General features: G+C 50.6%; 1 protein-coding gene across 1 annotated transcript in view; it reads left to right on the top strand.

Annotated features, from left to right (window-relative positions):
• The window catches only part of BCAS4 (breast carcinoma amplified sequence 4), a 53,453-nt gene that overhangs the window by 8,574 nt on the left and 22,011 nt on the right, over positions 1–22,868 (top strand). Inside the window, exons 2-4 of the mRNA XM_019726091.3 lie at positions 5,032–5,103; positions 14,188–14,289; positions 17,459–17,593. Of these exons, the coding sequence (XP_019581650.2) occupies positions 5,032–5,103; positions 14,188–14,289; positions 17,459–17,593 (309 nt within the window). The remainder of the gene's footprint in view (positions 1–5,031; positions 5,104–14,187; positions 14,290–17,458; positions 17,594–22,868) is intronic.

Below are 22,868 nucleotides of genomic sequence, written 5' to 3'. Positions count from 1 at the left end.
TGAGGCACGGAGCTGGCCCGAGATGTAGTCCACACAGCACTCTAGGCCGCTGTCCTCCAGGAGAGTATACTTTTTGCCCCTCCCCTGGCTCATTTTTCTTTCCTTCCTCCCTCCCTCCTTCCTTTCTTTCCTGCAATGAATATTGGTTACCAATTGCCAGGTAACGAACTACCCCAAACCTTAGTGGCTGAAAACAATTACCATTTTATGGCGAATGATTTTGCAGGCTGGTGGGGGACTCATCCGAGCGGTCCTTCTGCCCCCATGGTGTTGGCTGGGCATACACATGCGGCTGCATTCAGCTGGTGGCTTGGCTGCACTGGGAGGGGCAACGTGGTGTCACTCATACGTATGTCAGGCAGTTGGTGCTGTCGGCTGGGGCGTCTCAGTTCTCCTGCATGTGGCCTCTCCAGCAGAGTGGCCTGGATTTCTTTACATGGCCGAAGGCTTTTAAGAGGGTTCATGAGATGCTGCAAACGCTCTTGAGGCGTAGACCCAGAAGTCACAGAGCGTTGCTTCTACCACATTCTGTTGGTCAAAGCAAGTCACGGACCCAGCCAGATTCAGGGGTGGGGAAGAATGGATCCCCCGCTTCTCATGGGCAAAGTGGAAAAGTCATATTGTGCAAAGGTATAAAGGATAGGAGGCTGTTGGAGGGTCATCTTTAGGAACACAAGCGCCTACTATGTGTTAAGCATTGTTTTAGGCCTTGGGAGTACAAAGGTGAATGAATAAAAGAGACTAAAACCCCTGCCCTTCAGGAACTTTCATTCTGGTGGCGGAACATGAGAAGAAACAAGTAAAATACATACTATGTTTGCTGGTGGTGAAACTAAAGAGACAGATAAATTGGAGCAGAACACGGAGTGGTAGGGGAGCTGCGTGCTCTCAGAGAAGGGCTGTCTGAGGAGAGACAGTTGAGCAAAGGAAGTGTGGGATGAGCTTTACCAGTAAAGGGGCCAGCAAGTGCAAAGGCCCTGGGGTGAGGATGTGGTGTGGTTGGGGGGGAGTGAGCAGTAGATGATGAGCTTGCAGAGGAGGTGGAAGGTCCAGATGGCGTGAGGCTGGGAGGCCTCCGTTTGGCATTACTGAGTGAAGTGAAGAACAGGGGATGATTTTTTTTAAAAAATTAAGATGTGATTCATGTAACCTAAAATTGACCACTTTAAAGTATTCTAATTCAGTGGTTTTTAGTACATTTACTGTGTTGTACAAGCATCACCGTGACCTTATTCCAGAATATTTCCATCACTCAAAAATGAAACCCCATAACCATTAGCAGTTACTCCCGATTGCCCCCTCCTCCCATCCCTTAGGGAGAGCCAACCACTAATATACTTTCTGTCTCCCTGCATTTGCCTCTTCTGGACACTCACATCAAAGCAATCGTGTACTACATGACTTTTGTGTCTGGCTTCTTTCACTCAGCATGTTTTCAAGGTTCATCCATGTTGTAGCATGTGTCAGGATGTCATTTTTATTGCCAAATAATATTCCATTGTACGAATAGACTACATTTTGTCCGTCCATTCATCACTTGATGGACATTGAGTTATTTTAACGTTTTGTGTATTGTGAATAACGTAGAAGTTTTTGTTAAGAACGTAGGTTTTCAATTATTTCGGATATCCTGCTGGATCAGAGGCTAACTCTATGTTTAACCTTCTGAAAAACTGCCAGACTGGCTTCCACAGCAGCTGCACACTTTCACGCTCCTACCAGCAGTGTGTGAGGGTTTCGGTTGCCCCACGTCCTTGCCAACACTTACTGTTTTCCACTTTTGCAGTCATAGCCATCCTAGTGGTACAGGGGACACTTTTGAGCTGAGGAGGGCTTTGGTTTTAACAGGATCTTTCAGAGGAATAGATGGGAAAAGAGCAAAAGAGGAAGCGGGGGACCAGTGAGCAGGCCACTGCGACAGTCTCAGCAAAGAGAGGAGGGTGCCCAGATGGTTGTGAGGGAGGTGGAGAGAAGCGGTGGGATTGGAAATACATTTTGAAAACAGAACTGAGAGGGTTTACATACAGATTGGATGGAGTGGGGGTGAGAAAGAAAGACAAGTCAAAGGTGCCCCCAGCATCTGGCCTGAGCACCTGGACAGTGGCGTTTCCATGTGTTGAATTGGAGAAGACTGTGGGTGGAGGGTCGTTTTGTGTCTTCTTGTGCCAGTCCCTTGGTGGGCTGGGGCCAGCCCCTTTTTGGTTTTTTGTCATGCCACTGGGAAGCTTGGATTGGCACTTTGGGGGGAAGGGGGATGTGGAAAAAGAGAGTGAATGTCATGATTCATACGTGTTAAAAAGAAATGTCCACCTGTCATGCCCTGAATGTCACTTAAAGTGAGCTATTTGCTTCCTTGCCCTCAGAGTGGGACAATTTGTGCCCAGGGAGTTATAAAGGACGGCGAGGGCATTCATTTTTGTTATGGGCTGGTGGAAAAGGTGTGTGGGCTGCAGCCTGTAGGACTCTGATTTCTGAGGCCACTTATGGGATTATCTGGAGAGAAAATTGTGCCATGAATGGTTTGTGCGCCTGGAGGGGTAGCTACTCCTGAGCTCCTTCCTGTTGGTTGGGAATGTCTTGACCAGACAGTCAGCCAACGCTTTCTTTGCTCTCTCCTGCTTTGGGGCACTGCCCTAGGTACCAGGAGGAGGCCATAGCTGACAAGCAGCAACAAAGAGCATTCCTCCTCCCCAAAGAGCATCTTGGTGGTTGCAAACTTCAGCTTGGGAGTCAGAGCGCTCAGGGTCAAATCTGGCTTCAGTATTTATGAGCTGTGTGTCCTTGAGCAAGTGACGTAAGCTCTCTGGTCCTTTGCTTCTCAATCCATAAAAAGGGGGAAATTACAGTACCTACTGGATGGGGTTCTGAGAATCAAATGAGATAATCCATATATATAGTGATTTGCCATTGTTTTTATGGTCCAGTGGAAGATATAGAAAGCAACCTCTTATTAAACATCTACTGTGTGTCAGCACTGTACTAAATGATTTGGCCACACTGATGATGTCTTGTTAACCTCCTAACAGGACCCCCAGTGGTGGTTCCTGTCACAGGGAACCAACCAGAGCGCAGAGGTTAAGCCCTTGGGTTAAGGTCACGTGGCTGGCCAAAGAGAAGACAGGATTTGAACCCAGGACTGACTCACTTCCTTTCTGCACATGCTGGGGAAGGTTAAGATTTGCTTCCTACGAGCAGAGAGCTTCAGGCACGCCTTGGGGAGGAGGCAGCCTGTCAGCTGGGGTGGGGTCTGCGTTGCCTGCACCCGAGCTCTGGAAGGGGGTCTTCCGCACCTGTGTTCCTCTCCCATCTCTTGCTATCATTTCCTTCACATCAGGAGGAAGGACCAACCCCCTCCCACCTCAGTGGTCTCTCGGCTCCTTTTTTATGCCTGAGTGCATCAAGGACTTTTTTTTACCATGATTTTATTTTAGGGGTGGGGAGAACTTCCTGTGTGGTTCCCAGTCCTCCCGCCACTGAGGTCGCCTTCCCCTGTCAATCCTCCCCCGTTCGGGCACAGAAATAGTCCCAGCTGTGAGATGAAGCTTCCAGAGTTTAAATTTGCCACTGGGTACTATTTATATTCTAGCCAGAAAGATGTGTGTGTGTGTGTGTGTGCGTGTGTGTGTGTGTGCAGTCGTTTATTTTGTTGTGGAAGCGATGGCTGGGGCTGCAAGCAGTAGGCTCTGACACTGTATAAACATTTCTCAGGGGACAAGTGGGTGGTGAGGGGAACATTCAGGTGTGTGTGGGGGGAGGGGGGACGGCGGGCACCAGGCCTGCCCAGAAATGTCCGGTGTTGCCTGCCTGGAGCAGAATAATTTGCCCTGGTAAGCCAGAGAAAGTGGTTCATGGTCTAGGTGAAGTTTCTTCCTACATGCCTGGTAATTTAAAAAGAAGAAGAAGAAATGCAGGTATTTTATAAGCCATGAAAATTATACATACTTGAGGTAGGAAAAAGTTCAAGCTTATTTTTACGCAAGTGATTAAAGCAGGGGTTATAAACTGGCAGACCTTTTCACGTTCATGTTTTGCTTGGCCCAGGGAGTGTTAAAAAAATTTTTTTTTTCTTTAATTTGTGCCACTATTTAAAAATTGGGACATTTCCCATAGCATTAGAATTTCTGGCTTCTCTTGAAAAATGGAAGGATCTGACACCCCTGAGCCTGTTTCCTGAGTGGCTACTTGCGCTAGAACTGGGCAAGCACTTTCAGATCACCACAGGCCCCGGTGGCCTGCTCCCCTCATTTATGTTAATGGCTGGCCCTGATAACTTTTGAGTTTTGGACCCTTCAAATAACATAAAACCTTCAAGCCTCCCTTGTCAGACCCCTCCCCCAATCCCTACTCCCCAGGACTAAGTAAGCACCGTGAATAGGGTTTCCAGAGAAACTACCGGATGCCCAGTTAAATTTGAATTTCAGATAAACAATGAATCATATTTTAGTGTAAGTATATTGACTATTAGCAGGTTGGTACATATCATTGCAGGCCTTTGTCTGTTGACCACGTACGTATTTTGGTGGTGTTACAAGGATAGGTTGATACTCGACATCTTCTACAACTTGTGTTTCTTCTCCATGGTATTTCTTAGGAACTATTTCTCGGTGTTTTTAAGAGCAGGCTTTAAGGCCATGGACTCAAAACTACATGAGAATCCTGGCCCCATCACTGGCTGCTGTGTGATCTTGAGCAGGTTACCTCACCTCTCTGAGCCTCAGTTTCCTCATCTGAACAACAGGGATGGTAAAGGTAGCTTTGTCATTTCCTGTTGGTATTTATTTATCTCGTTTCTTTTGAAAACTGCATAGACCAATGGTCCATGGTGGTTTTAACCAGTCCTCTGTACACAGGTATCAAGATTGCTGCCAGCTTATCACTCTTTCAAATGAGAGGTTTTGAAAAGGGAAAGGAGGTTTGAGAGAACTGGGCAGATAATCCTAAGATTTCGTTTGCTTTTAAAAAAAGAAAAATGAAGGGCGTTTGTCTCCCTGGAAACCACTTGCTAATCTCCAGGATATTGTCTCTTTCCAGGCGAAGGAGGTGGAAGAGACCATCGAGGGAATGCTCCTCAGACTGGAAGAGTTTTGCAGCCTGACTGACATGGTGAGTGTCTGCCTGAGGTGTGGGTTTAGACCCAGGCCAGACTCCAGGCCCTTCTTGGAGTGTTCTGGGGAAGCCATTTTGGTGGTGATTTAGTAACCAGGAGGAGTGGGGCAGCGGCCAGCGGTTGCTCACACGCATTCTCTCTCACACCCTCATTCACACTCTCAACACCAAGGCTTCCTGAGGCGGCCATCTTGACAATGTCCTTCCCCTTGAGATGGTTTTTATTCCACAGAGGAGCCAGGCGTGGGCCACCAGGTGGCACTCTCGGGCACCGATGCAGGGAGCCGTTCAGCGGGGATGCTAAGACTATATTTAACTTTTCTCAGCTCTGCGCAGTTCACCAGGCAAACATGGAGACAGCCAGGAAATGGCTGCAGGCCTGTGAGGCCTAGGAGAAGCCTCTTGCCCAGGCCATAGCCCGTGGCGGGGTTTGGCATTGGGTTCCTTCCTGAATCCTTTTGCTCTCTCTGCTTTTGCCTCTTACCCTGGTTTGTTTGTTTTATTTATTTATTTTTTTGGAGAGGGTTGATCAAATCCTCTTGTCTGGGTGGGGACGAATGTGGAAGATGGTGCCTTGGGCCCAGAAGACAAGAGCTCCCTCCAAGTCCTCTAGAAATCTCCTCTAGATCCTGGTGACTCCAGGATTGCTGCCAGTCAAGGGGGAGGTCCCAAGGAGCAATGACAGAATTTTCTGGACGTTCCCAAACTTATTAAAGGGAACTTCCCAGCAACCAGGGTTTGAGGCTTCTGCCTGAAAGGCCAAAGGGGACAACTCCATATTGTGGAGTGGGGGAAGCCTGGCTGGGCCCAGTGATGTAGATTTGTGACCCTGAGAAGCAAGGTCTGGAGGGGTGTTTGCGAGAGCCCAAGGGATAAACAGTAATGGCAGCCCCAGATGTTTAGTGAACATCTGCTTTGTGCCAGGCACCGTACAAAGCGCGTTTCTTGTATCATCTCATTTCCCCGTGAAGCAACCCAGTGTGATGGGCATCATGTCATCCCCATTCATTCAACAGACCTACCTTGGACTAGCCTTGGGGACACAGCCGTGAACAACGCAGAACCATTCCCACAAAGACCTTTTCTCTTGAAAGCCAATTTTGCAGTTCAGATGGGGGTCCAGGTAGGAGCTGGGTAACAAGACAGACTTTGAACAGCCCAGACTGTCCTTTCTTCATCACCAAACATTGGCCATGTTCTCTGATTGGGTCCCGTTGTCCCCCATGAGCCCCCAGTCCGTTGGGGGAGCCTGATTTGTGTACCAGTCACTGTCATCCAGTGTTGAAATACTGTCATGATGGTGTATTCAGGTGCAAAGGGAGGCTGTGGAGGTTCTTGAAAAGGGAAAGAGGGAAGGAGCTTGGAAGATATGGAAGGAACTTCTAGAAGAAACTGGGCACATAATCCTAAGCCTTATTTGCTTAAAAAAAAAAAAATTGAAGAGCAGAGGCGTTAAATTCTGCCTGGGAAGGCTTTGCAGAACAGGTGGTGATTAATTTGGGGGTTGAAGGAGGAGCAGAAAGAATTCAGCTGCTGGGAAGGGCGGGCATCCAGGCAAATGGACTGGCCTGTAGAAAAGGAATGCCAGCGACGGCCTGGACAGTGAGGACCCGTAGGCAGAAAGATGGCATGGACTGGTGATCCCGGGACATTTTTGTTATCAAGTCCTAGCCCATCCTCGTGTGCATGGAGACTCACTGTTTACCAGGAAGAGAGTTTGGGGTGGGAGTCACCTTGGGCAGGCAGAGAGGGGCCCAGGCCACGCTTGCCTTGAAAACCTCCAAGGCTTCCTGTGCTGGGAAGTCAGTGTTTGTGTTGCTAGGAGGCCCAAGCTTGCAGGCAGCGTCAGGAAGGTTCTCTTTGAACTCAAAACCTGGAGATGCATTTATGCAAAGATTTTAATACTGAGGTCATACACAGGTGACCCATAGGTCCGGTCCTGCCTGCAGCTATGGGATGTTTCTGGGAGACAAAGGGGAACTAACTGCTGACCTTTGTCCTGTGTCATATACAAAAATTTGGATTTCTGGCTTCTCTTAGAAAAACAAAGATCTGCTCCCCACCCTTCGGTGCTTCTTCCCACCTGGCCGGTATGTGTCAGAGCTGCATGGTGGCCACCCACTGTGGGCAGCACACGTGCTGTCCAGCTTGCCACCTTCCCCACTGCTCCCGTGGGTGCCTCTCAGACTCCACAACCACCTGCCAGGTACCTCCATCGTGTGCTCGTGTGTTTTATGGCAGAGAACATTTCTCTGTACTTTTGGCCCTACTGAAAGAGGGCAAATAAAACCAGACGCAGAGGGCCCCATGTTTCAAGAAATCGAAGAGAGTACACTTCCCATGGAAGTGAAGACTGTCTCAGCCCGTTTCTGTGCAAGTCAATGGGGGTGTCTAGGGCACTACTTTTGTGGCCCCTGGAGGCATTTTGAATTTGCAGCCCCTACATTGATGCTCTGTGCTGATGCCGTTTAAATGAGGGGGTCCTCTGGGCCCCAGCTGATGCTTAGCTTACCTGGTGTATCTGAGCCCAGGTATCATGGGCTCCATAGCACAGAGAGGGCTATCCAGCTCTCATTCCTGGCTGGGGACCTCCTCTTCTTTTTTGATACAAGCCAGGGCTGTATGGGACCCTTTTGGAGACATGATATCACATCATAGACCCCTGTCCCCGGGTCCCTGCCATAGCCTTGGGTAACACTGATCAAGTTAGAGGTCTGAGAGAAGCCACTTCATTCCTGATAAAATCAGGCTATTAGAAATGAGAACCCAGCTTCCGTCTGATGCATTAACTTCACTGCCGGCCTGTCCTCGATCACTCTCTGTGACTGGAATTCACTATGTTGTGCCTGCGACCTGGTTTGACCTTAGACTAATGCCAGTTGCTTCCCTTTCAAGCTCTGACTCTTCCCACTGTGGGGCCTTGGGCACAGCACGTCATTTCTCTGTACCTTTATTTTCTCCTCTGTAAAATGGCGGTAATGTTTCTGATTATCTGTTGCTGCATTGAACTACCCCAAAACTTAGTGGTGTAAAACAACAACTCATTTATGATGTGGGCCAGGGCAGGGCACAGAGAGGGTGGCTCGTCTGAGCCCTATGGCACCTGCTGGGTTGGGGATGTCCAAGGTGGCTCTTTCTCTTACTTGTCGGATGTCTGGGCTGGGAGGGTGATTGGCATGCCTCTCCTCCATGCAGCCTCTCTGCATGGCTACATTGGGGTGCCTCATAGCATGGCGATCTGGCCGCCAGAGCGACAGGAAGCAGACGATGCCAGTATCTGGAGGCTTGCATATGGAAATTGACACAATGTCACTTTTGTCATATTTTTTCAGTCAAAGCAGTCACATAGCCCACCCAGATCCCAGGGGAGGGGACATGGACCCCGCCTCTTCATGGTAGGAACATAAAGAACGGGAGCCCATCTTTAACCCACTACCAGTGGTATTGGTCTCTAAAGAGCTACTGTGGGGAATAGGTGAGTCAGGGATGTGGCCCAAATGAAAAGAACAGACAATAGCAAGTGTGGACAGGGAGGTGGAGCAACTGGAACTCTGATTCATTTGCTGGTGGAAATGCAAAAAGGTACAGACATTTTGGAAAATAGTTGGTGTCTTATAAAGTCAAACATATACTTACCGTACGTCCCAGCAATCCTAATCCTAGGTAGTTACTCAAGAGAAATGAAAACAAGTGCCCACTAAGACTCATACACAAATGTTCAGAGCAGCTTTGTTCATGATGCCCCAAACTGGAAACAACCCAAATGTCCACTGACAGTAGAAATGGGTGAATACATTGTTTATTCATGCACAGCAATGGAAAAGAATGAACTATGTGCACAACTACAAAACGATCTCGCAAACGTGATGGTTATTGAAAGAAGCCAGACACGAGAATATATTCTACAAATTTCCCTCAATATGAAGTTCAAACATAGGCAAAACTAATCCAAGGTGATGGACATCAAGAGAGTGGTTAGCTGTGGAGGGTGTCGTGCCTGGGAAGAGGCATCAGGGAGCCTGATGGGGTGGTGGGGTGCTCTGTACATTGGTCTGGGTGGTAGTTACAGAAATGTAAACACATGTACAAATTCATCAAGCTGTCCACTTAAGGCCTGGCACTTTACCGTATGTCACTTATACTCACTTAAAAACAATTGCTTAGCACGGTGCCTGCTATGTACTAAGTGACCCTTACAAGGTAGCTACTGACGTTATTTCCATCAGTATTGAAGCACCAGAGGGTGGTGACACTGACGAGGTGATCCACAGAAACTGGATTTGTAAGGCCTTCCAACTCAGTGTCCTCTGGGGTTTGGGCAGCTTGTCCGGGCCCTCTGAAACCCCAGTGGCCTCGGGCCTACCTTCTGGCAGGGAGCAGACTCTTACTTTGCTCACATAAATGGGGAAAATTTCCTGTTGGCCTCAGCCCAGCAGTTGCATTTGGCATTGGTGTGTGTTCTTGGGTCAAGTGCATTTGGCTCTCCTTCCTGGGGGCCCTGAATCATCCTCGACAGCCATCTTTGCTGTGTGATAACCCCCACATCCGCTGCTCAGACTCTTGGGCTCCAGAGAACAGCTTGGGAAGTGGGGGGAGAGCAGGCTGAGGAAGGGTCGGCCAGGTCCCCAGGCCGATAAACCTGGCTGGGTGGTTCGTCCTGGCAGGGGCTCAAAAAGCACTGATTCCTCACTGATATCTCTTTGCTCTTCTCAGTAAAGTATGAAACACATGTTCTCAGATGGCCTTTGACGTCATGATGCGTAGTGGGTTGGGTGTGAGAAAAGAAATGGCTTGCTTTCCTTTGACTCCCCTATAGGAAGAACAGTGCATGGGGTGTCCACGCACGCCATGTTGGAGAGACTCTAGGGAGTGGTGGGGACTGTGGCTGAACAAAGGGGGCCGCTGTCACCCAGCTCTAGCTGATGTTGCCGCATGGAATGTGGGCTCAGTCTGACAAGGTGTCTGATTTTTTTACAAGTAGCCAGAAACCTGGGTCTCTAGGGGAAATATCCCTTAATGTTAGACTTGGCATATAACTTGGTTGTGTGTGTGTTTCTTTTTTTTAGACATGATGTAGGCTGGCTTTGCGTGGGCCCAATAGAACGTGTCTGCAGACCTCTGGTGCTTGGGGGTGGTGGCCTCAGACCAACCTAGCTTGGAACCTCACATGTCCTACTTTGTAGCTTTGTGACCTTGGGCCAGCTCATTTAGTTTTTCTGAATATTTCTCAGTTTCGTTGCCCATAAAATAAGATTGAAGATAAAATACTTCCTCTTTACAATATGATCCCATGGTCACTGCTCGTGGGTAGTGGTATCATGCCCCCCTTGACTCAGCCTGCATTAAGTACCCTCATTTTTTCCTTACGGTTCCCATCCCATGGAAGGACCAAGAGAAAGGTTTGGGGGCTTTTCAGACCCTAAGGATTACCATCTATTCCCCCCGCCCAATGTCTGCAGCCTGCCTTCTGGGCAGGTATATCTAGTTCCCCACTGCCTACGATTTCAGCTAGTGGAGAAGCCTCTTCATAGAGGGCCTTCTCGCTCGCCCACAGACCCTGCTCCTGTATTCCCTGCAGGTTTAGGTAGGACCGGGGAGTGCTCCATAAATCTCCTCCCTACAGCGTTCCTGTGTCTCCTGTGGGTTGCTGAGCCTAATCCCTCCCAAGTCGCACTCCCCACCCCACCAATTTGTTTCTTTAGAAATTAGCAGAAAGAAAAGATTGCATTTGATCCACTCTGTTCAGACCTTGCCATGAGTTCTCGCTCCTTTTTTGCATCATGGCGATTTCTGCTGAGTTTACCCTTGTTGAGAGATGGGTTCTCACTAGAAATGTGGCCTTGGGGAAACAAGGGGACATTGAGGACTTTTCCCTGTCACAGTAGCAAGTGCAGGTGCCTGCGGGAGTCAAGGGGATAGGGTGAGGCATTCGGGAGGCGTGGTGGCTGTGGAAACCGAGAACTCATGTCCCATCTGGAGGGGACAGCCGCTGCTCAGCCCAGCTTTTGGGACCTGGGGGGTCACTGGCCCAGTGCTGCCAAAGCTGCTGGCTCTTCAGGGAAGTTGTAAATCCAGACTAAATCACTTCGATACTTTTAAGCCATATTTATGTGTTTTACTGTGGAATCGTTTTAGATTTACAGAAAAGTTACAGAGCTAGTATGGGGACTTCCCATATCCCCTCATCCGGTTTCTCCTTTTGTTAACATCTTTCGTCACCACATACCTTGGTCCAAGCTAAGAACCCAGCACTGGTACGTTGCCACCCACTAAACTCCACACTTGATTTTGATTTCACCAATTTCCCATTAATGTCCTTTTTCTGTTCCAGGACCCCATCTGAGGTACCACATTGCATTCAGGTGTCATGTCTCCTTAGTCTCCTGCAGTCTGGGACAGTTTCAGGCTTTCCTTGCTTTTCGTGACTGGCAGTTTGGAGGAATATTTGTCAAGTATTTCATAGACGATTCCTCAGTTTGGGTTTGTCTGGTGGTTATTGTGTGTGTGGTTAGACGGGGCTTATGGGTTTCTGGAGAGAATGCCACAGAGGTGAGGTGCCTTCTCATCACATTGTATTCGGGGACACCTGTCACCCACAGGCCGTCACTGGGGTGTCAGTCTTGGACAGGTTTCTCCTCAGTAACATTACCACGTCCCCCACTCCATTGCCTGTTCAATCAGTTGTTCCTATGAGACTTGTGTGTTTTCATTTTATGCTTTGGCTTATAATCCAATATTACATCATTTGTTTTGTTCAGATTGTTCCAGAGTTGACCATTTGGCTCTTTCAGGTTGACTCCTGTGTTCTTTTGACATGCTCCCATCCTTTATTTTTTTAAAACGCTTCCTTACTTTCTGGCACTACAAGATGCTCCAGGCTTTTACATGTTTCCTGCCCCAGCCCTAGCATCAGCCATTTCTCCTAGGAGCCCCTTTTGAATTTTAAAGTTTGGAATTAAATCAAATTTAAAAATGAAAATACTTTGTGAGCCGAATCAGGTATATCTGTGGGCCACATGCATAGATGATCCCACTTAATCCCCAAAGCATTCTTTCAAGAGAAGCACTAATATTATCCCCATTTTACAGATGAGGAAACTGAGGCACAGGGATGTCAGGGCAGTGATTGAAGCCAGGCAGCCTGAGCCAGATGCCACCCTCTCAGGACCCATCTTCAGCCTCATGGGGTGAGGACCAGGGAAAGGAGTGTCCCTCAGGACAGTGGGCTTGGAGCCAGGTTCCGGGGAGATGGCAGTGCCATGACCAGAGACGGGGAGCCAGGGGGAGGTGTGTGGTTTTAGACATTCAGGACTATGGGGTGGCTTCTGAGAAACCAAGAGCAAGGAGGGAGATGGAATCCTGAAGGGTGGTGAGAGCAGAATTCCAGGAAAACCCCAAGAAGTCTCATCTACTTAGCCAGAAAGAGGAGGAAACACAGGTAGTTTTCAAAACTATTTTTAAAATTGGAGGTTCATGCTGAGTTATCACCTGTGTTAGTTATTGCTGCATAACCAATTACCCCCAACGTAGTGAATTCCACAGTGATCGGTGGGTCAGGAAACTGCGAGCAGCCCAGCGGGGGGTCCTGTGGTCCAGGGTCTCTCTCAGACTGCAGTCAGGACGTTGGTCAGGCTCAGGTGGGGCAGAGTCACGTCCAGACATGTCAGTGGTTCTGGGCAGGATTCAGCTTCTTGTGGGTCATTGGAATGAGGGGCTCAGTTCCTTACTGGTCGTTGGCTGGAAGTCACCGTCAGTTCCAAGCCACATGGCCACTTGCTTCATCCAAGCCCGGGACCAGGAGAGAGGGCAAGAGGGAGAGACCGCCAGGAAGGTAGAGGGACAGTCTTCTATAGCCTAGTCTCAGGAGTGACAGCTCTCATTTTGGCTGACTCCTCTTCATTAGAAGCTAGTCTCTAGGTCTAGCACACAGTGTAGGGGAGAGATCACACAAGGGCATGAACACCAGGAGGCAGGGATTGTTGAGGACCCTGTCAGAAGCTGCCTGCACACACCATGCCAAACACTCTGCCAAACGTCCTATCCTCACAGCATGCCACGGAAGCCAGGGCCATCGTAATTGCTTTCCTGTCCAAGTAAGCAAAAGTGGGCTCAGAGAGGTGCAGTGACTTGCCCAAGGTCACACAGCTCATGGTGAATATAGCTAAATTCCAACTCCAGTCTGAGTCCCGAGTCCAGCTCCTAGTGTACTCACTGGTATTTCTCTGGTTGTTCACCGTCCACCCCCCCCACCCCCCCCCACTCCAGCGTAGCCTTGGAACTTGGCTGAAAACACAGATTGTCAGCCAACCCCAGACAAATTAGACCAGGCTCGGAGGGGACTGGGTATCAGCATTTGACAGGCTTCCCCCCAGGGGATTTGGATGCTCCTAGAATCTGAGAGCGGTGTGTGTAGCGCCTCTCTGCAAGGGAAGGACCTGGTGACATGGAAATGGAATCTCTCACATTGAAGGGTTGGGCGTGGTCTTTTTAGCTCAAAGAAAATGGAGGCTTAAGTGTCCGATTTCAGTGAACAAGGGAAAGTTGTAGCTTCCTAATGTTCCTAGTTGCTTTGGGGGTCCTTCCAAGCAGAAGAAATTGAACATGAGATGAGACGCATGGTGCCCGGGAAGGTCTCGGCAGTGTCTGCACAGAGGAAGCACCCTCTCGTTCTTAATGGTAGTGATTGTTATTTACTCGTCGGTATTATTAATTCCAGGGTGATGCAAACTCCACTCACCTTGACTTTGGTTTAGAGGTTTTGAGTCTTTGCATTTTATCCAGTTCAGTAGTTTAGAAAATGAAGATACTTAGTTTGGGACGGGTGTTGTTGGGTGTTTGCGGGGAAACAATTTGGGGTTCAGTACATAATACCTGGGTGGGTCTGGGTCCTGAGAGGTGGGGGTGTGAGTCCCCACCTGGGACTCTGGGTTGCTCCTGGGCCTGTCCCTGGGCAGGATGCCACTCAGTGCCTTGACCATCAGCGAGGTCGCTGCAGACCCTGACTGAGCCCAAAGGCAGGCAGGCGGCTTCCGGTCGTGGGGAGGGCGCAGAGGGCCTGATGGGATATTTTTTTCCTTGCAGATCAGGAGTGACACTTCACAGATCTTGGAGGAAAACATCCCACTCCTTAAGGCCAAGGTGACAGAAATGCGTGGCATCTACACCAAAGTGGACCAGCTGGAGGTGCGTCCAGGTTCATGCGCTTTCTGTGTGAGATCCTGTGGGCTTGTTCTGGCTCTTGCGTCCTCTCTTCCAAGATGCCAACCTGGCCTTGAGGCGTTCGACTCAGTGGAAGGGGTCAGTAGCAAAAGGGGGTCGACCCTCACACGACATTTAAAAAATGTGACAAATGTGCATTTATGTAAAGCATCCCATTTGCTTTCTATAAAAAAAATCGGAATGGTAAGCTGCTTTTGGAAGTTCAGAAGCTTTGCTAACCCTTTAAATAATAGGTTGGTGCAAAAGAAATTGCCGTTTTTGTCATTGTTTTTGACCTTTTAAACCGCAATTACTTTTGCACCAACCGAATATTTTCATTTGTTTATTGTTCCAGGTATAAATACATAAAACTCCCACATCTAAGTTTGCAGCTCAGGGCAGCTCAGTGCACTTTTACACATATAAACCTCCATGTGAAGATGACCCATACTGAGAAATAGAACACTTCCAACCCCTGGGCTGTATTCTTGCCCTCAGGTGGGGTGTGTGCTTTCTGCTTCCCCACAAGCCCCACCATGCCCCATTGCCTCCCTGCTGACTCATCTTCCCCATCTGTCATTTGTGTGGGTACTGGGATAAGCTGCAAGGTATCTCATCTGCCCCCTCGCTGCCCGTCTCCCAGAGGAGGAGCATAAGCTTGGAGAGGTGAGCCACTTACCCAGGGTCACATGGCGAAGGCGTGAAGCTGGGATTTCAGCTCCCATCCACTGGAGCCTAAGCTCTTAAATGAACTGGGGCTCTCAGCTTGGGATCTTGGCTCCTTGCACAGAGAAAGAACCGGAGGCTGGGAGGAACTTGCAATGTAATGGTAGTCACCTGGACAGAGGGGACGGGGGCCCCTCTGAAGCACAGAGGAAAGGAGCATCGCAGTTGGCACTGGAGTTAGCAAGGAATTAGCATTCTTGTCAGCAGAGAGTGAGGCAGGAGTATAATTAAAACTTTGCCCTTGGAATAGCTGATTCATTTGAATTTTATTCCACATTTGAAAGGGAGGAAAAGTGAGCATTTGCAGTCCTGGTTCTTGCCTTGCTTGGGTCAGCCCAGCTCTGAAGCCCAATTATTTCCTTAGCATTCAGTCCACTAACATTTTTTGAGGGCCTACTATGTGCCACTGCGGGGCCCTCACAATGTGAAGACAGATACATCTACGTCCATATTCCAGCAGGAGAGACACGATTACAAAGCATGACCACAGTAGTTTTCTTTGACCACTATAACAAATTACCAGATTGGTGGCTTAAAACATGAATTTATTATCTGACAGCTGCTGAGGTCAGAAGTCCAAAATGTGTCTTACAGACTGAAGTTGAGGTGTCAGCAGGGTTCCTTCTGGAGGCTCTAGGGGAGAATCCTCATCCTGGCCTTTTCCAGCTTCTGGAGGCTGCCTGCACTTCTCAACTCATGGCCCCTTCCTCCATCTTCAAAACCTGCAAACACATAGCATCTTCCAGCCTCTCTCCTATTCTGACACTCCACTTCCCTCTTATAAGGACCCTAGGATTACAGCAGGCCCACCTGGATGAGCCAGCATCCTCTCCCCATTTCAAGATCCTTAATCACATCTGCAGAGTCTCTTTTGCCATGTAAGGTGATAAATTCACAGGTTCTGGGAATGAGGACATGGACATCTTTGGGGGAGAGGGGTGTCACTCTGTCGATCACAATTACCGAGGGTGATTTAGAGGGAGGTGAGTGCTCCCTCCTCCCTCCCTCCCTCCCTCCTTCCTTTCCTCCCTCCTTCCCTCTTTCCTTCCTGATAATAAAAGTAATACATTTTCATTGTAGTGAAAAATATGTAGAATTTTTATTTTATACTCCCATACTCCCGACACCCATCCACCAGGGTGGCTATGATTAGCTGTCACACTCTTTCTGTCCCCCAGCCCCCATCTGTGGGGATGCATGCATGTGTGTCCCCTGTCTCTTATCTCTTCCAGTCGGTTGCAGGCTAGGGCAGCCCAGGTTTGGCCTCTCCTGGCCTGGCTGGGCCGGCCTGCCCTTGCTGGCAAGCATTTTGGAAGCTGGTCAGACCTCATGAGCGCGCATTCCTCCGCGGCCTCACTCCCCACCAGACTGGTATTAGCGCAGGGAGCGTAAAATTGGAATCGGCTGGAGGAAGGGGACCGCAGGACTTTCTTCTGTGTTTTACAACCAGATGTGCTGGCCGAGTGAGGCCTCTGAGCTCTAGGGCCAGAGCCCTGGTTAGAGGAAGCTTCCAGCCCATGACCCTATACACACAGACACACACACACACACACACACACACACACACACACACACACACACACCCCTGATGTGGCTTTTTCAGCCTTTCACCTCTGCTCCTGCCAGAGCCCTGGCGTGGCAATGGCACAACAATGCCGCCATCTTGGGTTCATCCAGTGTCTTTTTGCTAAGGATGCATTGATTCATTCGTGCATGCATGCATGCATTCATTCATGTGTGCATACATTCACCATCCAGCTGAACCCCTTCTAGCTGACCAGGCTCTGGTCTTGGCCTGTGAACAACACTGACTCAGCACCTGCTCTTTCAGAACTCACATTCTAGAGGGAGGTCGACTGTGAATAAATACACAAGAAAGAAGTTCAGAGGGCGAGGAAGGCTAAGAAGACAGAAAACTGGGTGGCTCCACAGTGACTCGGGTTGTATTCAATCAGGTAGTCTGGGAAGGCTTCTCTGTGGAGGGGACAGTCAATCCAGGACCTGAAAGATGAGCAGCACTCATCCCATCAAGGACAGAGAGAAGGGTGCTGCCGGCATGGAGAGAGCTGGTGCAAAGGCCCTGTGGAGAGTGAGGACTAGAGAGAGCTGTGTGACCTTGGGCAGATGACTCAACCTCTCTGAGCCTTGGCTTCCCTCTATAAACCAGGGTCCCTATGGGGAGTGTATGGGAGGACACAAGTAGAGGCTTGGTCAGGCCTGGTTACCAGTGGGAGCTGTTACTGTCATTGTCAGTCAGGGTTCCTGAAGGTGACCTCCCAGCTAAGCAGGCCTGACCTCTCCAAGAGCCCGCTGGCGGCAGTGATTGTGATTAAGGGCCTGGTGTTTCTGCTGGCCGAGGGAGCGCAGCCAGGAATGTGCTCCAGTCCGTGGCAGATGCGGCACCCCCACTCTCCCCTCTCTCCACCAGGCCTTCGTCAAGATGGTGGGGCACCATGTCTCCTTCCTGGAAGACCACGTGCTTCAGGCTGAGAGGGACCACGGGCCTTTCTCACAGGCCCTGCGGAGGTGGCTGGGATCCGCTGGGCTCCCCTCCTTCAGGAACGTGAGTATTTTCCACCTCCCACCTCCTCCCAGGCCCTGGAGTGGGGAGAGGGGCTCAGGAAATGAGAGTTCAAAGGGCATGTCTCATTTCTGCAGACAGGAAATGGTGTCTGGCTGGCCAGGGAAGGGCTGGCCCAGGTGGCTGGGTGGCTCAGTCCCTCCCTTGGGCACCTCTTCTTGCTGTGAGCTTTGAGTTTCAGGGCTGTGACTGCTCACTTATTCATCCACCATTTATTGAGCGCCTGCTGTTTGCTGAGTGGTGTGGGCCATCTGAGCAGAAACAGAACCTGCCCTCCTGTCCTGTCCTTACAAACCTAAGGACGTGCTCAGAGCAAGATCCAGAATTCAGACCAGGTCCTCCTTCCCAAGGCACAAGTCACCCTCCTGCAGACCAGAGGGCCTGGGGACAGTGGTGGGGTGTCCAGACTGTGTGTGGCTCTTTGTGACTTGCAAAGGCCTCTCCTGCCTCCATCTCTGCTTCCTGGATTCTCCCTACCACCTCGTAAAAAAGGAAGGATCATTGTGTCTCTTTTACTGATGGAAACACTGAGGCAAGACTCATCCTGCAGTTAAGACTTCTAGTGTTTAAACCATGTCTGTTGTTCCAACTTATCATGTGCTGACCCGCTAGTCCAGGGGACACTGGGCAATGTCAGAGACATTTTGGTTGGCAATTGGAGGTGAGGGGTGCTATTGGCATCTAGCAGGTAGAAGCCAGGGATGCTATTAAACACCCTACAATGTGCAGGGCAGCCCCCGACAACCGAGAATTATCTAGCTCTAAATGTCAGTTGTGTTGAGTGTGAGAAACCCTGTCCTAGGCTGTATTTGATAATTATAATGATGGTTTATGTTAGGTCTCTTCTAAGTGCTCTGTGTGCTGTTTTATATGGCATCTAATTCTGACACTAATCTTTGGAAGAAGGCACTTTTACCATCTCTCTCATTTTATAGATGAGGAGACTGAGGCTCAGGGAGGTGAAGGGACTTGTCTGGGAACACACAGCCTGCTGTGACAAGGCTGGATTGCAGCCCTGGCTGACCTGTCCCGGGCATGTCTGCCCAGCCGACCACCCTATGGCCCCAGTGGGGTCTCTCACTATTCCTGGGCTCTCCTGTGGGCCCCCCTCTGCTGCTGTGTTCCCCCTGTTCCTCCTGTCTGCTCCCACATCTCCCTTTTGTGTTACCACAGAGGCTCATGTGTGGAGTGGTTACAGTGTTCCAGGCACTGCATTAGGCATTTCCTGTGTGTTGACTCGTTTACCTTTTCCAGTCCTCATGTGCGTGGGGTAGTAACATTATTCTCACTTGACAAATGAGGCAATGGAAGTGTAGAAAGTTTCAGGGGTTGTGCTCATGCAGCCCAAGACAGAACTTGGCATGTGTGAATTCATTCCGTTTGGCCAGCCAATGTTATTTAAACAACGTGACTGGTGATACCTAACTGGGCTTTCGCTCTCTAGTCCCTGCCAGGACCCTTTGCTCCATCTTGTCTTATACCCGCCTGAGGCATGCGCTGCTCACCTGCCTGCCTCAAGGTGAGTAACTTGCCCAAGGCAGTAACAGCTAGACAGTGGACTCGCAGATCTTATGGTCTAGAAACTCCTAGTGATCCTTCAGAGCCCAAGTTAATACTACTTCCTCTGAGAAACCCTCTGGGATTGCCCCCTCTGGATAAATGCAATCTTTCTCCTTTCCAATGACAGTGAACTCATGAGCTGCTCCCTTTGTCCGCCTCTCCCTGGAGTTATGGTAAACTGTTCCTGGGTGTCTAGGAGTGCCCCAGTCACACAGTGCTCTGCCCACTGATGCCTTTAGAAGCACGTTAGGGGAGGAAGGTCAGGGGACTTTGGCTGCCTGTGGCCTGCTGGGTGATCTGCACAATTGTCCCCATGTGGTTGGCACTAGTGTCCCCATTTAGAGGCAGGGACCAAGGCCTGGACAGGGAGAGTCACGTATCTGAGATCAGTGCTAGGGTTGGACCTCAGGCCCATGGGGCTCCAGAACTGGGGTTCCCCCGCCCCCTCCTGCAGCAGGATCCCACCAGGGTGTGGCTGGACGTGCCAGGACCTGCACCTTCTCATCTCTGCCAGACGCGGGGCCCCCAGGCCTACCTGTGGTGACTTGTTCCAGGAAACACGCTGCAGCCAGGGGTGGTGAGTCATTCTGTACCCCCGGCATGTTGATCTTAGTCCCAGGAGGGCTTTGTCTGGGGCAGACGGTGCAGGTGAGCGTGTACACACACACACACACACACACACACACACGTGTGTGTGTAGGCCTGGGGGTTTCCAGGGCTCCACATGCCCCTAGGGTGCTAGCTGAGGGTACCTTCTAGATTCATTGTCTTCACGGCTTGTGTTGCAGCCCTGACTCTGCAGGCACCTTACACCTCACCCCGAGAAGTAGGTCTCGTCATCATCCCTATTTTGCAGTTGGGTAAACTGAGGTGCCAAAGGGTCAAATTGCTTGCCCACCCGGAAGCGGTGGAGCTGGGGTTTGAACCTGTGAGGCCTGGTCCCAGAGCCAGCGCTTTGTACCGCTTGGCTCTGCCAGGTCTTCCTGTGTCTGGTTTCAACAACTGGAACTGCTGTCTAGGGGGTGGAGTCCTCAAAGAACGCCCAGATGGTTCTGTGTTTCTTGCATCTGGACTTTCCCTGAGCCAGGATTTCACACTGTCTCAAGTCAGTTCCCCTCAGTGCCGGCCTGAGGTGGACACTGCCTTTCACTGACCACTGCCATCACCCTCAGAGAGTCTGCAGCAGCCCTTCTGCCCCATGCAGTAGTGAGAAGCTGCTCCTCACAACCCAGATTCCATCGCCTGCCCCCACCCGCCCTCCAAGGCTCCTGTGGAGTGGAGGCTGGGGTGGGACAGGGGTTCTTGGGCATCGCCTGGCACCAGGGGAATGCTAGCAATGGGTCCTGTCCCTGTGGTGTGAGCCACACCACTCCCCTGGAAGCCCATTCCCCAAAGGAAATAGGCCACACATCGCTGCCCCCACCATGGTCTTCCCAGAGTCAGGAATGGGTGGGGACCCTGGAGCTGGGCAGGGGCCCTTTGGGGGGATGGGAGAAAATTGGTCCTTGCTTTTTCTGCCTTGCCAGACCCACCTTCCCTCCTTGCCTCCGTCCTTTCTCTCTTTACTTCCTCACTCTGCAGATGTAGTGGTGAGGGTGGGGGGCAGCTAAGTGGGGCAGGGTACCCCCACCCGCTGCCCCAGCACACGGACCCAGACACACCTGTCCCTGTGACTGGGTGCTGGCTGTGGCCTGGGCTGGCCCTAGGAGGCCGTGGAGGGGGTGGCCTTGGGACGCCCGTATACCACCTGCTGACGAGCTTCCCCTGAAGCCCAGCCCAAGCCCAGCTGAGCTGCCTGAGAGCTCTGTGGTCAGTCCTCAGAGGGAGGGCCAGCCTGGTGTCCTGGGCCCTCAGCGCCCAGATACCAAAATGTGCATGTTTTCATGGTAAAGGTCCACATTTTCATGCTGCACTACATATAAGCAAAGATTTTGGTTGTGCTTTTCCATTGATCCTTATAACGTTCTAAGATTTTAACTAAGAATTGTACTTCTCTTTCACTGTGACGTTTTTTAGCTGTGTGACTGTGGGCAGCTCATGGAGCTGCTGTGAGCCTCAGAGAGCTTACCTGTCCGCTGATCTGGGCACAATTATATGCTCGCTAGAAAACTGGTCTGGGTTTGATGCAAAGTGACGAGAGCCTCCACTAAAGCAGTGGGAATACAAGGGAAGAAAAAGACTCCAGAAGTCTCCAAAGGAGGGTTCTGAGCGTTGCTGGGACTGAAAAGCCAGCTTTGCTTGTCAAGAATGTCCTGGTACAAGACAGAATGCCTCATCGCTCAGCGGTGAGCAAGTGTCGTGGTAGTGGTGACACAGAGCCAGCCCTGCAGGGCCAGGCACTGTTGTCAACTCAACACCCCATGGGTGAGGGGCCATTTTATCCCCATTTTATAGGTGAGCAAACTGAGGCACAGAAAGGTTACCCAAGGTCAAAAGGCTGGGCATGAGGGTATGCACCCGCATTCTTGACTCTATCCCATACTGTCTGGCGAGAGAGCTGTCATCTCTTCCCTCAGGAAGCTTGTGTCTAGTGGGAGAATACAGACAACAACCCAATCCTAAGGAAAGTCAGTAGACAGTCGTTTCTAAAGAGGGCCCTGGCTTGCTGTGAGGAGGATCAGGGATGACCTCTTAGGAAAGGCCATGTAAACTGAGACCTGGGTCATGAATAAGAGTCAGTCTCAAGTTGGAAGAACAGGTGCTCCCAGAAGAGGGAACCTCAAGCGCAACGGCTCGGAGGTGGGACCCAGCCCGCTGCTTGAGGAGTAGCAGGAAGTCCAAGTGGGTTGGCTGAGTGATGGGGGGGGAGTGGGGACGACATGAGGCCAGGGCCAGATTGGGCAGCGCCTCGGGCCACGCAGAGAACTTAAAGACTATGCTAAGGAGAGTGGGGAGCCATGGAAGGGTTCATAGAGGGGAGTGACTTGATCGAATTTGCTTTGCCTGGAGCATTGCCAGGGCTCGTGCTCTGGCCCGAGCTAAGGCTGGCATTCAGGGTCTGCGTTGTCTTGCTGAGACTTGAACGAGAAAGCAGAGCAGGGTGCGTGGGTGCCCTTCAGGCTTCAGAGTTCAGTCGTTAGGGCTGTATTTCCTCAGCCTGGAAACATCTTCTGTGCCCTGAGCTCACTGCTATCCTTGCCTCTCAGGGTCTCAGGGCCCTTGCCCAACCAGAAGAGACAAAAGAGGCTCCAGGTGAGGGAGGGGACAGGTCTCCTGGACCAGGGTCTGAGTCCCAGAGATCATGCCCGAGGAGGTGGCTGTCAGCCCCGCGCCTATACACAGAGGGTCTGTGGCGTCTCAGATGGAGATGATCTCAGATGTGTGCAGAAGTGAAAGTGTGAGATGGAGCTAGTCACGCAGGCCACAGGCCTTGGAAAGGCTCGGGAGACCATCAGGGGTGGCCGTGTCCCCTTGGCCCAGGCCTGGTGAGCGCCATGGGTATACTGCTGACTGTGCCAGGCCTACCCCTCGGCACGTGTGCCCAGGGGCGTGGAACAGCCTTGCTAATTTGTTTAAACCACTGTTTATTTTCTGCCGAGCCAAAGCATCTTGTTCATGAGGTGTCATTTTGATTAATTTTCCTGATGGATAAGAGTGTGGTGCTAACCAAGGAAGTCTCTTTGGCTAATACCAAAACCTCTTGGGGCCAAGTCCTGACATCCTTACAGAGCCAGGCGGACTGGGGGTTTGGTTTGTG

Source organism: Rhinolophus sinicus, chromosome 13 (assembly GCF_057876585.1).
Source record: "Rhinolophus sinicus isolate RSI-liver-muscle chromosome 13, RSI-T2T, whole genome shotgun sequence".
Classification (NCBI taxonomy): Eukaryota; Metazoa; Chordata; class Mammalia; order Chiroptera; family Rhinolophidae; genus Rhinolophus; species Rhinolophus sinicus.
This window is presented reverse-complemented; position numbering and strand designations above follow the sequence as displayed.